The sequence below is a fragment of the Amblyomma mixtum genome, chromosome 7, assembly GCF_055824585.1.
Source record: "Amblyomma mixtum isolate Tamu chromosome 7, ASM5582458v1, whole genome shotgun sequence".
Lineage (NCBI taxonomy): Eukaryota > Metazoa > Arthropoda > Arachnida > Ixodida > Ixodidae > Amblyomma > Amblyomma mixtum.
The window spans coordinates 76,304,744-76,320,513 of NC_143018.1; the positions used below are offsets into that span (position 1 = coordinate 76,304,744).

Here is a 15,770-nt window from a genome sequence, read left to right on the forward strand (position 1 = left end):
TTTCACGGCGCTGTTCGTGTGCCTGCCGAGATGCGTCCGCCGCTACCTTCGCCACCAGTCTAGACTGGCAGCTAATGGGGTCCTTATACAGCTGTGGCTGGAAATTTACAATGTTTACTCCAAACTTTTCCAAGCCAAACTTTTCCATGCCGCTAAAGGTCCTCCAGAGCACCCTGTTGGTTGTTCCTGAGCCCTAACGACTGCATCAATCGTCCCACCTCTTATGAGCCAGCTGCTTTTCATAACGGCGGGCCTGTGCCGCCACTCGGTTTACAAATACCAGAGGCATTTTGTTTGGGCGCACGACTACCGCAACTACTTCCTGCTGAGTCACTGCACCACTTGCTCAAGTCAAATGACGTTTGGGGAATATTGGCCCTAATACAGACTGCAGTCTTTCCCGGCATTTCCGTCTGTGCTCTTGGTCTTTTATCAGGGATGGAAGAGCACTGGTACCCTATATATATACTGTGACTGGACACAACCGACTATGTTCCTGTGTCAGGAACGCTATGCATTGATGCAATGTCCTGTTCTGTGAATCATTTTCTCCAGTTGCATCATCAAACAGCTCTTGCGACAGTGCATCTGATCTGTTCTTACAACCATTAACAGTGCACTTTGTTTCGGTGGGCTTGCCCTTGCGAAATCGAGCTTTCGTTTATTTGTCGGACACTTAGAGAAAGTGATTTCATGATCATCATATCTGCATAAGCCGCATTCGGATTTCGCCTCGCGCGATTCTGTCATGCAGCCTTTGTTGACTCCGTATGTACAAAACGTTTGCAAATCCCCTTCTCTGTAGCACCTGTAGCGGCGCACCGGTCTAGGTTTGTGGGTTCTCTTGGCATTCTGTCTTTTTATTCTACTTTCGCGCGTGGTAAAAAGAATGTGTGTGCACGTGAAGCGTTCGCATGTAACAAAGAAGAAGCAACCTTCCTGCAGCGTCGGTCATGGACCTCGACTCTCCGGCCAAGTATGGCACGAAGACGCCAAAGGCGTCCAGAATCTCCAAGAAGGCGACAAAGAAAGCACCCCAACACCCGAAAGATACAGAACAGGAGAAGGATTCGTCCAGAGCATCGCGTAAGAAGCGAAAAAGGGGCGCCGAGAGATCACCCGATCATCTCAGCGACACAAGAACCCAAGAAGTCGCCGATGATGGTAAGCACGCTTCTGCCCAGGCAGGAAAGCATGAAGCCCTCGCCGAGACATCGCCGAACAGAGCAGCAGGCGTTCCTGGTACCACCAGGAACGGTGAGCAGCCAACGTCGTCCCAGCTCCCAACTGCTAAGCGGTGTGACGTCACCGCGAGCCAATTAGAACCACTCGGCCCCACGGAAACAGAGCGTACCATCATGCCAGCTTCGAGCGAGGGCCAAGCGATGCTCCCAACAGCAAGCGACGAGTCAGCTGCTGCTGCCACAGGCGGGGTTCCTGGTGACCTCCCCACCGTTCCAGCTGAGCAAGTCCAGAGCGCTGACGCAGAGCCGCAATACACGACGCGCACCATACGCAAGGCGTCTGCATACCAAGTCGGCGTCGAGGCTGAGGAAGCGACGAAGCCGAGCTGCCCTGCAGACCAGCCGAACGCGAGGTCCCTGAGCGCGCTGCCGCAGCCCACCGTGGAGCGCCCTGAAGATGGGAAGAAGCCTTCCGGTTTTCCAATGATGGTAAGCAACGCACTGCGAAAAACGATGGATAGGTTTTAACCAATTTTCATGAGTGATGACGTCTAGCGCTGTACTTCTTTCATCACGGACCCCATTGGGCCCAACAAAGAGCACCGCAGACAGCCTGTTACATTTCAAGTGGGAGAGGTTTTGCACTGTCCCAAGTTTAAGGGTAATTAATTATGTTCACGAGCTCACAGAATTTTTCAGTAAAAATTTGCACTTTAACCCTTCATCAAGGAGGCTCATGGGAAACCATGGTATTACAATGAGTCAATTTAAACGTGTGACAATAATATCACTTTGACTCGGAGTGCTTATGTCCCACCATTGCTTCTACTTTTCTAGTTCTGTTGTTTCCGACTCGCTCCCGCTTGGTGCCTGCTGATAGTGGGCTGAAGCTGCGCATTTTCAAATTTTGGCTGATCTTGTCTCGCTGTGCTGCATCGCCGTTTGGTGGCACGTTTTAATATTTTTGAGGAGGATTTAACCGAAAGTAGTTGCTAGGAAAAGGATATAAAGAAACAATATGCACTTGAACGCACACTGCACACAGGAAAAGAAGAAGCGCTGCTGAAATGTTTCTTTCCCACCTGGGTATAGCAACAGGCTCCAGTGCCTACTGGTCATAGCAGCTGCAGAGAATTTTGCACGTTTTTAACCAGTACGGTTACATTCGGCAAGCTTTATGTTGTTAATAACTGACGCATGCAGATCAGTTAATAATGCAGCTCACTTTATCGAACATTATGGACAAACGGTGTGCATATCGTGAGATTTAAACGCTGACCATAGGCAAAAAAGCACAAGGGACTCGCGTTCTCGGAAAAAAACTTACTGCAGCTTAGCGCCACTGCCCAGTCGCATGGTATTGTTTCTGGAGGCTACAGTATGAACGTCCTCTCATACCTTGAGGCATTTTAGGCGAGTGGATTACTATACTGCTCAGAAATAAACTATTTGCTTGATATTCACGTCCCATAAAAGTTTTGTGCCCATAGAAGGGGATAGTGGGGCAAAACGCGGCACAGAGCAAAACGCGACATCTTGTTACTTACCGCACCGTCGCATTTAAATGAGCTAACATGGTACCTTGGTATTTATGCGGCGACCCCCGCACGTGCAACACGGGAAGCAGCTGAAAAGGCGCAGCATTTTGTCCTTTAGATTTGTCACAACTGAGCAGCTAAATCAACTTGGCGTCCTAGGTTAGTGAAGGTTAGTAATTACAGTCGTTTATTGGTGTAATGTTATTACTGATGATGCCTGTTATGCTGTTATGATGCCTGTTATGATGATGCCTGTCATGTTATTACTGATGACTACTGATGATGCAGATCATGAAGCAAAGGAATACATTTACAGAATTTACAAGGGTGAGAACTGCAAGTTACAGAAACGAAGTCACACAGACTAATAAATGACTTTAACTTAAATAAAAAACAACCTCACAGAGAAAAAACTCCACAGTACCTTACTGATCAACTAAATCCATTAGTTAAAACTTAGGTGCTGAGAAAGATACATGCTAAGCACAGAGGCTCTACTTAGACTTATGTCCAAAGCTTTCCCGCCCCATTTTTTGGGTTCCAGAAATAAAGAAGCCAGAGCGACAGTCTATCTCTCGAGTAGGCTCTAAAAGATTGTCTATAACAGTTAATGGGGCCAAATTCCTATTCCTTCATTGGTGGTATGAGTAATAAGGCGATTTTACTCAGTCGGTCCGGTGCACTGTTATATTTTACCCCACGGAGTGGGACAAAAAGCGACATTTTGAAGTTTTAAATTTAACGATAATTGACTGTGTCCCAATTAAGAAGTACCCTTCATATTTGGTGAACGTGATGCCAGGATGCTCGGGAATTAGTCGGAAATATTTGTGTTCTTACGTCTGAGAAAAAATAAGGCGATGGTTTGCATATTTATGCCCCGTTTTGCCGCACTCTCCCCAAGTAGTCTACAAAAAAAAAACGTAATACTTTGTTTGCTACACTCCTGCTACATTCTTAATCCCCACCTGACTAAGCAAAAGGCCCCGGCCAAAACGAGATGTGCCTTGGCTTTATGCAGTGCGGAGAGCCGAGCATTTTAATAGAACACAAATGAAAAAGGGTTGCTGTGATGGGCAATAAAAATTTTAATCCAGGCGTTGTTACTTTTACGAATCATGAATTTGTTACCGAAACCTCAATTAAGTCTTTATGAAACGGGAGTCACATCGGGTTCGATCCCGGCCGCGGCCATCGAATTTCGATGGAGGCGAAATTCTAGAGGCCCGTGTACTGTGCGATGCCAGTGCACGTAAAGAACCCCAGGTGGTCTATATTTCCGGTGCCCTTCACTACGGCGGCCCTCATAGCCTTCGTCGCTTTGGGATGTTAAACCCACTTAAAGCAGTAAATGTATTCTGTATGGCTCAGGTTTAAAAATCTTCATTTAGGATGCGGTAATAGATTCATGATTATTAGAAGTGAGTACGCTTGTATTTAAATTTTTAATGCTCATCACTGCAACGTTTTTTCACTTGTGTTCTATTAAAATTTTCGGCTCTGCACACTCTTTAATCAAAGGCACATTTCATTTTGGCCGGGACCTTTTGCTTGGTCAGATGGACATTAAAAGCAGGAATGTAGCAGACAAAAGATTACTTTATACACATTTATGTGCTTTCTGATATATCGCACATACAAAACTCTTGAGCAGGAAATAGCGGCGGTCTGATTCATTTTGCTCTGGTGCACCCTTTCAGAGCCCCGAGGTCCCCAAGAGGCGCATCTGCATCAAATGTTGCGCCGGGACATCCTGCCTATTGCTAGCCATCTTCGCCACTGTGCTTCTGGCATTTCGAGCCCCCTCCCAAGGACGTCACTACGAGACCTGCGACACGCTGGGATGCGCCGCCTACTCGAAGCGGCTGCAAGAGTCCATCAACACCTCAGTGAACCCTTGCGACAGCTTCACCCATTACGTATGCGATGGCTGGAACAGTCGCTATGAAGCCAGCGTCAACGACATTGCGCTCCTGTCCGCTCTCACTCGAATGTACCACATTGTTCGAGATATGAACGTACCCAAGAGTGGTCAAAATATGATGCAACGTGCCGCAGCGTTCTACCTCAGTTGCGAATGCGTTGGGAGAGCCCGCTGCAATGAACTTCTACACGTCGCGCGGGCACTGGAAGGAGCGAACGTCGTGTGGCCTCTCAAGGCGCGCCGTCCAGATTTCCTACGCTCCCTGCTGCACGTGTCGATTAACCTTCGTTGGGCAGGTATCCTTGCTTTCGAGGTAATCACTACTAAGCGAAATAAGTACCTGCTGCTGCGACCACCGCTAGCTTTCTTCATATTAGGGCGTAGGGCAAGAGAGCAACTTCGTTCCCCTGGCAGCAGGGAGCATTATTTCGAGGTACTGAAAACAAAATTCAAGACCGCAAGTAGCACTGCAATTCACGGTGACTTGGTGACATTTGAAGAAACACGAAATGTCGAACGTCAGATATGGGACGAGCTTTGGAAAAACGCTGTCGCTCATCCGACGTTCAGGATGAAAAACGACATTTTCTACAATTCCATCCCAAACCTCACGCTGGAGCGGTGGAAGCGAGTTTTGGCCGACTATGGAGTGTCGTTGCGTGAGGATGAAGATGTCAAGTTCCTAAGCGATTCACGGCCCTTCGTTGGTACCTTCCTGAGTTTGTGGAAGAAGTACGGGGAGGAACAGATGCACCTTCTGATGTCCTGGTGTACGGTTCAGGTGGCGGCGTGGTTCGCTAACCAAGAGCTGCTAGTCAACTTCTACGGCACCGAGCAGAAGGTGCAGCTCATACACCGCGCGTTCTGCTTCAGCAAAACTTTCATCCTCACCGGCGACATCCTGCTTCACAGGTGCGTTGTAGTACTTTGGTTCCTGACTGCAGTGATAGTCCGCGGCTTTTGTCTATCAGCGACCATACCTCGGCGACATCACGAGTGCTCACTCAGGCTCACTCACAAACCATTGGTCAAGCTACGCGCTCACTGAGCCTCACACTCATATAGGCCTCGGCACATTCTAACTAATGAACCAAAACTCATTTACGATTAGAACTCCCTTGGGCTCACTCAAGCTCACTAGCCATCAGGTGTCAAGAACTCATAACGAGTCATGGCTCACTCAGGCTCGCGACCCAAGGCTCACTCAATAATTTCAACTCACGACTCATTTGGTCTCACTCGCTCATTTCGATTCACGACTCATCTGAACTCACGACTCATTTGGGCCCGCTCATTTCAACTCACGACTCGTCTGGGCTCACTCAATTCGACTCACGAGTCATTTGGGCTCATTTAAGCGCAATAAGTATTACGAGTGCACAGTAAACGCGACCGGACTGACCCCGATTCATAATAATCAATGTTAGCACTGATCACCAAGACTCTAATCATGATTTGAATGCGAGCCCGGACTGGCCTCGACTCAGGTAGGGATCTGAACTTCAGCTCGTACTCACCTCGACTCAGATCATGATGTGAACGTCAATCTGAACTCACTCACGACTCGGGTCATGATCTGAACGCTAGTCCGGACTCACTCACGACTCAGATCATGATCTGAACGTGAGTCTAGACTCACTCACGATTCAGATCGTGATCTCAAAATTAGCATGAGTGAGCCCGGGTGAGTCCACTCATGAGTTCGCCCACCTAAGTCAGCGACCCACAAAAAGTTCTTGCATAAGCCGGTTCCAAGACGCGCGCAAGCATGATGATCGGCTTTTCGTCAGGATTCCGTAGCAAGCATCATTTACCAGTCCTTTACAACCTAACTGAGACAGACAGACAGACGGACAGAAAAACTATTTGCAGCAGGTGAGTAACTCCTATGTCGAAGAAGCTAGTTCGCTTAGGTAAAAAAGGAATTGTGTCTACATTAAGAAGTGTCTGCAGTCGTTTGGCGTACAAACTATCTCTGAAATAATTAGTATTCTTTTTATTACGCCTAGCCTCTCTGGGTAGCTGTGCAATCATTGAGCCCAAGAACAGCGCGGTAAAGACACTAAAGCGTAGTTCACAGACTCATCTGTCAACAGAGAACCGCGAGGTAGAGTTTCAGAGAAGCGCTGGGTGCTTTGTGCTGTAGAGCCGTTGAAAGCGCTGCCTGTGGAGACACACTTCTTTTCCGGTCTTAAAATACCACAAACAAGCAGTATGAGATAAAAACATGAAAAAATAGAAATAACGCTGCTGGTTTTGTGTTCGTTTGTTTCTTCCAAATACGAGGAAAATGTAGGTCGCGAAGCAGCTAGCAAAATAATTAACGGCAAGTTACTTTAATTACAGCGCTTTTTTTGCACTGTAACATAAGAGATTGAAATGAGCACATCCCTACCCATTGAAGATATTAATGTCCCGTGATATAATGTGTTATGCGCGTGTGTTATTCACAATATAATCAGAGGACGTCTGCACTTCGTCGATTTCGGCGGATTTCTGGTTATGTGAGGACCTTGTTGGGATGAGCGAGGGCCGAAACATGGCGGGCGGGCTTTTGGTTCATAGCTTCTCGTGCTCATTGAAGAATATTTGATTTACTGCTGAAACACTGGCGCGTGTACTGCTGTGACTTCGCTGGCTGCGTTCACTATTCCCTTCCTTTCTCTCCTTAGACTAGAGTGAAAGTCGCTTGTCTCTTCTCAAGTCCCTCACTCCGCTCTTAACATTTGCGCTGTGTGTCACGGTCAACGGTCAAGAATGTACTGCTGCAGCACCCGCACTCATGTGTATATGTCCGCTTTGCGCTGAGCGGGTTGTCATGACGATTTAAGAAATGAGGAACTAAACAGCGGGCTGCTTCCTGAACCCCACGGTTCTTCAGCTTCATTTTAACGTAACGCCACGAGACGAAAGTGACACACAGTGCACATTTACAGATTCAGCGACGCCACTCTCCCTGGGGATCTTCGGCCTCAAGCACGGGCGCTGATTTTGACGTCCGTCACTCTCTGCATGGGCAGCTTCTACGCTGGAAGCATTATGATGAGAACGTGACTGCGATCCACGACTGGAACTCCACATCTGTTGCACTGCAGTACTTCGACAAACCGGCAGGAGAGGACTACGTCGGCAAATCAGGTACGTATACGCGCGGATAGGCACCCGGATAAACACTTGCCCGAAAACAGTTCCCGTTAGTCCTAGAGTTTCCCTGCGGGCAGTCAAGTTGGAGTATATGTCACAGGAAGTGAATCAGTTCAATAAACCCCAAAGTTCTAACTTTCTATGATAGCCCGGTGGCTGCAAGATTTGTTTCTGTTCCTAAATCCGGTGACACTACAAATGCGTGCAAATATACCGCCCCATTTCACCTACCTGGGCTCAATCGAATATCATTGAAAATATCCTGAAGCTGCTTGTAACATTCATCGGCAAAAACAATCTAATCGTTTCTAAAACGCGGTTTTAGGAAAAGGCTACCAACTACAACCCAATAATAACTCCCCTGTACGTCCAAGACGTCCACAGGACATCCAAGCGAGATTTAGTGCCCATTGGGAACGTACTTGTTGAAAACTATTCATGGCCTCACATTCGCTCTTGAAAAACACAGCCACGATGACGCCTTGTTCCTTTAATCAAACGCTTTTGGTGCCAAAGCAGTTATGCGCTCACCAAAGCCAACCATGAATCTCTCAACCGACCTTACGGTCTTCAGCCGTTGCCTGAGAAGAGAGACGCCAAGTTAAGTTTCTTGCGCGTGAAATAAAAAAATTAAATGAATTAGCCCTGACTGGGGTTTGTACCCGTGCTGGCGCAAAGAGGTCAGCTTCGCTGGTCAGTGCAACAAAGCACTATGATACCACCTCATCCGAACATGCCTCGTGTTAAGCTGCAACACACACTCCCGCTGTGCATTGCACATCGTGGTCTTCATCAACTTCGATTTGCGGCGCGAACCGATCAGATAAGCTTAACCTCGACCAGAGCTTAACCCGCGTCGAATATCGTCGACAGACGAGCCGACGACCCAGCAAAGTAAAACCATCAGCCAAGCAGGATAAACACATGCATTCGCACGTCTGCTAGGTATAACTGCGTTAAAACTCATTTTTTATCACGCGTTGCACTCAGAAAATATGCTCAAACTAAAGCGCTTCCTTTCATATCATACTGCTTCAAAGTGGTTGAAATATCTTCCAGGCCGGTATCAGTAAGTGCAATTCCAAGGCCACGCATCAGGCCTTTTTATAGTAACGTCTGGTGTGCAGCATAGACCGAAGAAATGCGGGTGGATCCATCGTAGTTCAAGTTACATCAACGACCTGACGTCAAATCTCAAAGCAACAGTGCAAAGGGGCTGCATTATTAAGAAAAATTAGGCTGCATGAATATCATGTAATTCTCTACCAAAAAACAGCAAAATGGGGTCTGGAATGAAAGATGACGCTTAATCTCGAGAAATAAAATTTTACGACCACATCGAGAAAAAACAACCCCCTCCTTGGGTTCGCTGAGTCTTGGCTTCCGTTATGTGTATGTACTATCGCGGAGAAAAGTGCTGTACTCCACGCGGAGGAAACCGGAGCAACGGAAAAATGCGGCATTTCGGCGAGCTAAAGCACGAAACATTGTCTGTCTCGATCCCAGATTCGGCCTGTAGATGGCGCTTCAACGGAGTTTTCCGTTGCTCCGGCTCCTGGAGCATGGAGTACACCACTTCTGTTCCCTATAGTACATATTGTATGTGCACGCACTGCAGTTACGCTCTGATACTTTCACGTGTGCCCTTTCCCGCTTTACTCATCGCTATCGCCGAGCGCATCTGCAGTGCGTGCACATACAATATGTACTATAGGGGACAGAAGTGGTGAGCGCCTCGCCTGCTTTCGACGATAACCGTGAACGACTTATCTAAATGTGAACGCTTTCCTAAATCATTCACTGTCCAGCCCACGCAGATGATATTCGCATTGGTCACCACGTGATTGCTTGACGATTGTGTTTTGGGACTAACTACAACTGAGGGCTACGCTGGGCCTGCTGGCTTCTGGGAAGTCTTCTGGGCAGATGGTGCTGTGCGGTGCGTCGAGATAGGCCACATGTGGACGTAGTACGATTGTACACCGTTTCCATTGCCGGATTACAGAGCCCAAGGATGTCCACCAGGAAGGCTTAGTGGACATGGGCGGGTCGCTGGTGGCCAACTGGCAACTCGCGGCTCGAGCTTCGTTCCGGAACCGTTTTTCCCGGCTTCTGTCCAAGGTCATCCAGGAGCTGGGATTGTATGTACTCCACGCTGTAGGGAGGGAACGCGACGTGTCCCTGCTGCCGTACGCCTTCAGCTTTCCATACTTCGATCATGGAGCCACTCACGCGCTCAACTACGCCGGGATCGGCAGTCGCTTGGCGGAAGCGCTCAGTCAGCTCTTCCTCTGGGCCTACTTTACGTCCCCTGAGGCATTACGTGCCTTCAGGGACCACTTTAATTGTATGGAGAACGGCACATCCATTGAGGTGAGAGTAGAACCAAGCCATTCAGAGTTCTTAGCAGACTACCAGAGTATTTTGTGCACAGTCTTGAACGCCTCACTACCGCCTCCTTGGCGACTGAGTGGCGTAATGCTGTGGCACCGAAATAATCTCCTTAGTATTCAGCTTGGTTTATTCATATATTGCTGTACCCTTCTCCGCACTCTGGGGGTTTTCCAGGAGAAGGCGCTCAAAATAGAACGCGGATAACTCCTTCGCCAATCCCGTCAATCCCCGTTAATAATAAAACGAGTTGATCAACAGTATTGAACACGAAGTGTTGCTTTCTTCGTGTCTCTATACTTTTTGAGCGAAAATGTGATGGGAGACAAGGGCAGACGTCTGGCATGCAGTACGTAGACTCGTTATTACGCACTTATATGATGTGTTACAAACTTAAAACGCTCGCATCTGAAGCTTGAAGCATGACTTTTCTAGCTAACGTGTCCATATTTGGTAGCACTATAGGAAGAATGGGGTGGAGCGCATATGGCAGGTTCTCTCAGATCATGAATGGTAGCTTACCAATGTCCCTGAAAAGAAAAGTATACAACAGCTGTATCCTACCGGTACTCACCTATGGGGCAGAAACGTGGAGGCTAACAAAGATGGTTCAGCTTAAGTTAAGAACAACGCAGCGAGCTATGGAAAGGAAAATGATAGGTGTAACGTTAAGAGATCGGAAGAGGGCGGAGTGGGTGAGGGAACAAACGCGGGTTAATGACATCTTAGTTGACATCAAGAGGAAGAAATGGGCTTGGGCAAGGCATGTAATGCGAAGGCAGAATAACCGCTGGTCCTTAAGGGTAACGGAGTGGATATCAAGAGAAAGCAAACGTAGCAGGGGATGGAAGAAAGTTAGGTGGGCGGATGAGATTAAGAAGTTAGCGGGCATACAGGGGCGGCAACTGACAAAGGACAGGGTTGATTGAAGACACATGGAGAAGCCTTTGCCCTGCAGTGGGTGTAGTCAGGCTGATGATGATGATGTTAGGAAAAGCACGATAGGAGAGCCGATCAACTTCAGCATTGGTACAACTTGCTAATAAAATCAATCTAAATTATTTCCCGCAAATAGTCTCCTTACAGGGTGTCAGTCATGTTGAGAGTACTTTCTAGCAAACGTTTCTGGCAAATCGACAATGACAGAATATCTCTCGCGACATTCGCTCGCAACTCGGGCGTGGTTCAGGGACAGCAGGGACGCAGCCGGTTTCGAAAGCTTGTTACTGCATGCCACGACTGCAAGCAGTACGTGTGGGTCAGCACATCGATGTCCAGCTCTGCGGCTGCTATATTTTAAGGCGAAAGCATTTAATGCCTCATACTGTCGTGACCAAGACGTGTTAGCAAATGTGTCCGCGTTTCGGGTGCATGCTTATGTGGGCATATGCCAATTAATAGCCAATCGATACTTAATCGGGTGGAATCGAAAAACATCAGAACATGATCATGTTCCGATGTAAAGGGATTTCATGATTTTATCATTGTATTTAATGACTAAATGACTAACTGGTAATTAGTAGTTGTTAAGAAGTGGCATGTGGGACTGTGCACTGCGCCTGTACCTTAACTAACACTAATTAATCAGTGTACTAGTTAAGGCCACGTTAACTATCACTAACCACACATTAACTAGTATCACGAAAGTTGTAAGTCATGCTTAATTATTATTAACCATCATTAATAGTTAGACGTTTCATAGACATTGTGTAGAACATTCTAGATAGTTCCATCACTTGACAGGTGAGTGACAGGACATGATGGATAGCATTAGAGCAATGTTAAAGACCAATTAGACTAATTAACCTTTCTAGTCAGACCACATAAATAAATAAAGCCGAGTAGGAAATTGGTCGAGTTGGGAAAGCGAACCAGGGGCTCCGGAGTGCGAGACGAGCACGCTAACCACTCCGCCATGCCAGCCCGATGGCTTGGAATGAACAAAGGCGCGTCTAGCTAATACGGCGCCTTCGTTCACTATCATCTTCTTCCCTTCTCTTACGGCGAGGTTCAAGTGTCCACCCAGATATGCGAGAGAGAGAGAGATACATTTCTTTTCCTCAAAAACGAATTTACTGTCGAGCAAGGCGTAGAGCCGAATGGGTGATGACGTTGTGTGAACTCCCTGGCAGCGTTGCAAGACGCCGTCGCGTTCCACACAGAGGCGAAGCTTAACATCTGAATCAGGCACACATCAGTGACACAAGCAACAACACTGCGCTTTAGGCTTTGGCCTCACCACACTTTAGGTCAACAAAGTGCCCCCTTGAATTTTTTAAGGCGGAAGCCTTTAATGCCTCATCGTTGTAAGCAGCTGTCGACAGAAATGTCACGCTTTTCAATTGGTCGAAACGGTCGTGACGTCACAGTGCGCGAATTTCAAACGCGGCAAATTGTACTGTGGCTACTAACCATGCAACCAATTAAAGGGATCGTATAGTGATGCTCCAAGTAAGTTTGACTGAGTTTAGTTAATTGCTTACTTAACCAATCAGTCTAATTAACCTTTCTAGTCAGACCAGATAAATAATAAAACCGAGTAAGAAATTGGCTGAGCTTGGGAATCGAACCTCGGTCCCCGGAGTGCGAGTCGAGCACGCTACCACTCTGCCATGCCAGCTCGATGGTTTGGAATGAACAAAGGTGCGTCTATACGTTCACTCCCATCTTCCTCCCTTCCCGTTACGGCGAGGTTTACGTGTCCACCGAGATATGGGAAAGAGAGATACGTTTCCTTTCCTCAAAAACCAATTTACCAACGAGCAAGGCTTACTTGTCCGCGTTTAAGATTGGTCCAAATAGTCGTGACGTCACCGCCCGCGAATTTTGACGGGTGTCCACCGAAATATGTGTGATAGTTACTGCGCAACTTGCTTTCCTCAAATACAATTTTCGACTAGTGTCTACTGAGATATGTCAGACAGTTAATGCGGAATTTCCTTTCCTCAAATACAATTTTCATTTTGTTCATTACGGCCCCTCTTTCTTCTTTCACTCACACTTCCTCCCTTCCTGTACGGTGCGGCTCAGGTGTCCACCGAGATGACAGAGAATTACAGCCCCATTTCCTTTCCTCAAAAAAGCGTTGCGTTCAAAGGGCAACGCATCGCGCCGAACGGGTGGTGGCGTTCCTTGGACTCCGTGGCAGCGCTACAACACGCTGTCGCGTTCCACTCCTAAAGGCGAAGCTTAAACGTCATTAATGGAAGTTAGTTAATGCACCAACAAAATGTACAGTGAACAATCGCGCAGCAGAATGCAGCTCTCAGGCTTTCGCCTTTCACCACTTTAGCCGCTAAAGTTCCTCGTAATTTGTTCTTCTAAATCGCATATACAGCGCACTTCTGCTTTCAGCCCAGAAATTAATTCTCGAAAAAATAACGGGTCAGTGTTCGCAATCCAGAAAGATATATATGCTATCGGAATCAACAAAGGTGATCAGTTTAGCATGCGCACTGTTATAAAGTGCTCTGGTGCAGTTTATATTTCCAAAAAGACTGTCTACCATAATGTGAAAAGTACAGACTGATGGTCGAGTTGGCGTTACATTGCCCACCACGTATCTATCTTCGTGTGTGCGCGCATGTACGTGGGCTGCACCGTAATATCGCGGCCGTAACATTCCGAGCTTTATCAAAGTTTCCGGTTTGAATATTCACTCTCGCAGATCGACCGGACTACATTTGCGCCTTACCTGGAGCCCCTCTCCCTGAAGACTGCTCTGTACGCGTACAGAGCGCGCAACGCCGCGACAGACGTTCGTGTCCGCGGCCTCGAGTTCCTGAGCCCAGAGCAGCTCTTCTTCGTCGCCGCGTGTTACGTGCGCTGCGCGAGGACCAGCGGGCCTCCGGGCATCGCCGACGGGCACTGCGACAAGGCGTTTCGTCACGTCGCCGAGTTTGCGGCTGCGTTCGGATGCGCGCCAGGCACGCGCATGAACCCCTCGCATCGGTGCGAAATTTTGTGACTCCTTCATGTGGCTTTTTGACCCTCGTGTTGTTGTGATTTGAGTGAATAATAGGGAAAACTTTACTGAATGTTCAAGGCAAGCGAGCCTGCTACTCCTTGTAGAAAATTTGTGGAACTAATTGTAAATGGTGGCACTGTTACCGCTAAAGACAGTTTTTACATAGATATGTCTGATAGCAATCGCCACCGTATTGTTATATGCGAGCAGTCGAACGCCACAAAATTTCGGAAATCTTTCGGAAGGGAATTGGACTTCGTGGGGGCATTATATCAACGTCAGGAAGGCTAAGGTTTCATAGATTTTTCCTGAGTAAATTCTGGACAAAGTATGACACTGAAGCAATTGGATTTCTTCATTTGAATGGCATCCTGTCTTACTCCACGTAGCAAAGAAGAAATGCCAGTAGATTGAAAGTTTTATGATTAATAAATATCAATACATCATCCTTCACTCAAATCTTTATTTTTGTCCTAGACCTCCGTTTTCCTATCTATGGAGTTCTTTAAAAAGGGTGTTACAAGAAAGGCAATGCGTGGTGACACGCCCGTGTCACCAGCGAGATAAAGGGGGGGGGGGGATAAATACCTGCTGCTACGCACGGAAGTACGTCATAACCAAGTGACAATATAGCCACGGATAATCTCCGTGAAAACGACGTAGAGGAAGTGTCCGGTATGTGCGCGCTTGCCGCTCGGGGCCAGCAGTGATCTGTGCCCTGTGCTACGGTCGTCCTTGTGCCGACATAGACTTCGGGCCACGTAACATCTTTGGTGGACGTGCCGGGTAGACGATCTCCACGCCACGCAGCTCCGAAGCGGTCGTCAGGCCGGGGCTACTACCATCATGGCTCCACCCGGCGAGTCACGAACCACTCCTGCTGCTCCCTTCGTGGTCATGGCTCCTCCCCGTGACCCCGGTACCTTTTCTGGGAACGACGGCACCGATGCCGACGACTGGCTGAGCCCGTATGAACGAGTGAGCACCTATGACCGATGGGATCCCACCGCGATGCTGGCGAATGCCATTATCTACCTTAGTGGCACGGCCCGGGTATAGTACGAAACCCACGAAGGAGAACTGACGAGCTGGGACACTTTTAAAGAAAAGCTCCGTACTTTGTTTGACAGACCCGATGACCGGAAGCTGTCCGCGAAGAAGCAGCTCGCGTCGCGCGCCCAGTCGTCAACCGAAAGCTATGTGGCATATATCCAAGATGTCTTGGCGCTTTGCCACAAGGTCGACGCCGCCATGACCGAGTCCGGCAAAGTGAGCCATATTCTGAAAGGGATTGCGGATAATGCTTTTAACTTACTGGTTTGCAAAGACTGCACCACCGTGGACGCAATCATAAAAGAATGCTGTCGTTTCAAGCAGTTGTTAAAAGCCGCCGAATTCCCCAGCAGTTCTCTCGGCTCCCTAATACGGCCGTCACCTCTTCCTGCAAGGAACCGCGATTACCGTCCCGCGCCTCTTCCGATGATGAACCCGTCGCCGGCACTGCGACCCGCATCGTTCGCCGCAAAATGGAAGCCCTTGCGCCTGTTCTGCCCCGTCCGGCCGCACCTGATAACTCTCTACCCGCCGTGTCGCTGATTCAGGCCGTTGTGCGGTAGGAACTC

At 48.1% G+C, this 15,770-nt stretch overlaps 1 protein-coding gene across 1 annotated transcript; it reads left to right on the forward strand.

The window, feature by feature from the left end:
• The first annotated feature begins 9,815 nt into the window (after positions 1-9,815).
• LOC149336554 (neprilysin-3-like) lies at positions 9,816-14,383 on the forward strand. Its single transcript, XM_089554729.1, has 2 exons — positions 9,816-10,163; positions 13,849-14,383. The coding sequence occupies exons 1-2, from the start codon at positions 9,831-9,833 to the stop codon at positions 14,146-14,148; spliced, it is 633 nt and encodes a 210-aa protein (XP_089410855.1). The 5' UTR covers positions 9,816-9,830; the 3' UTR covers positions 14,149-14,383.
• Positions 14,384-15,770: the final 1,387 nt, after the last annotated feature.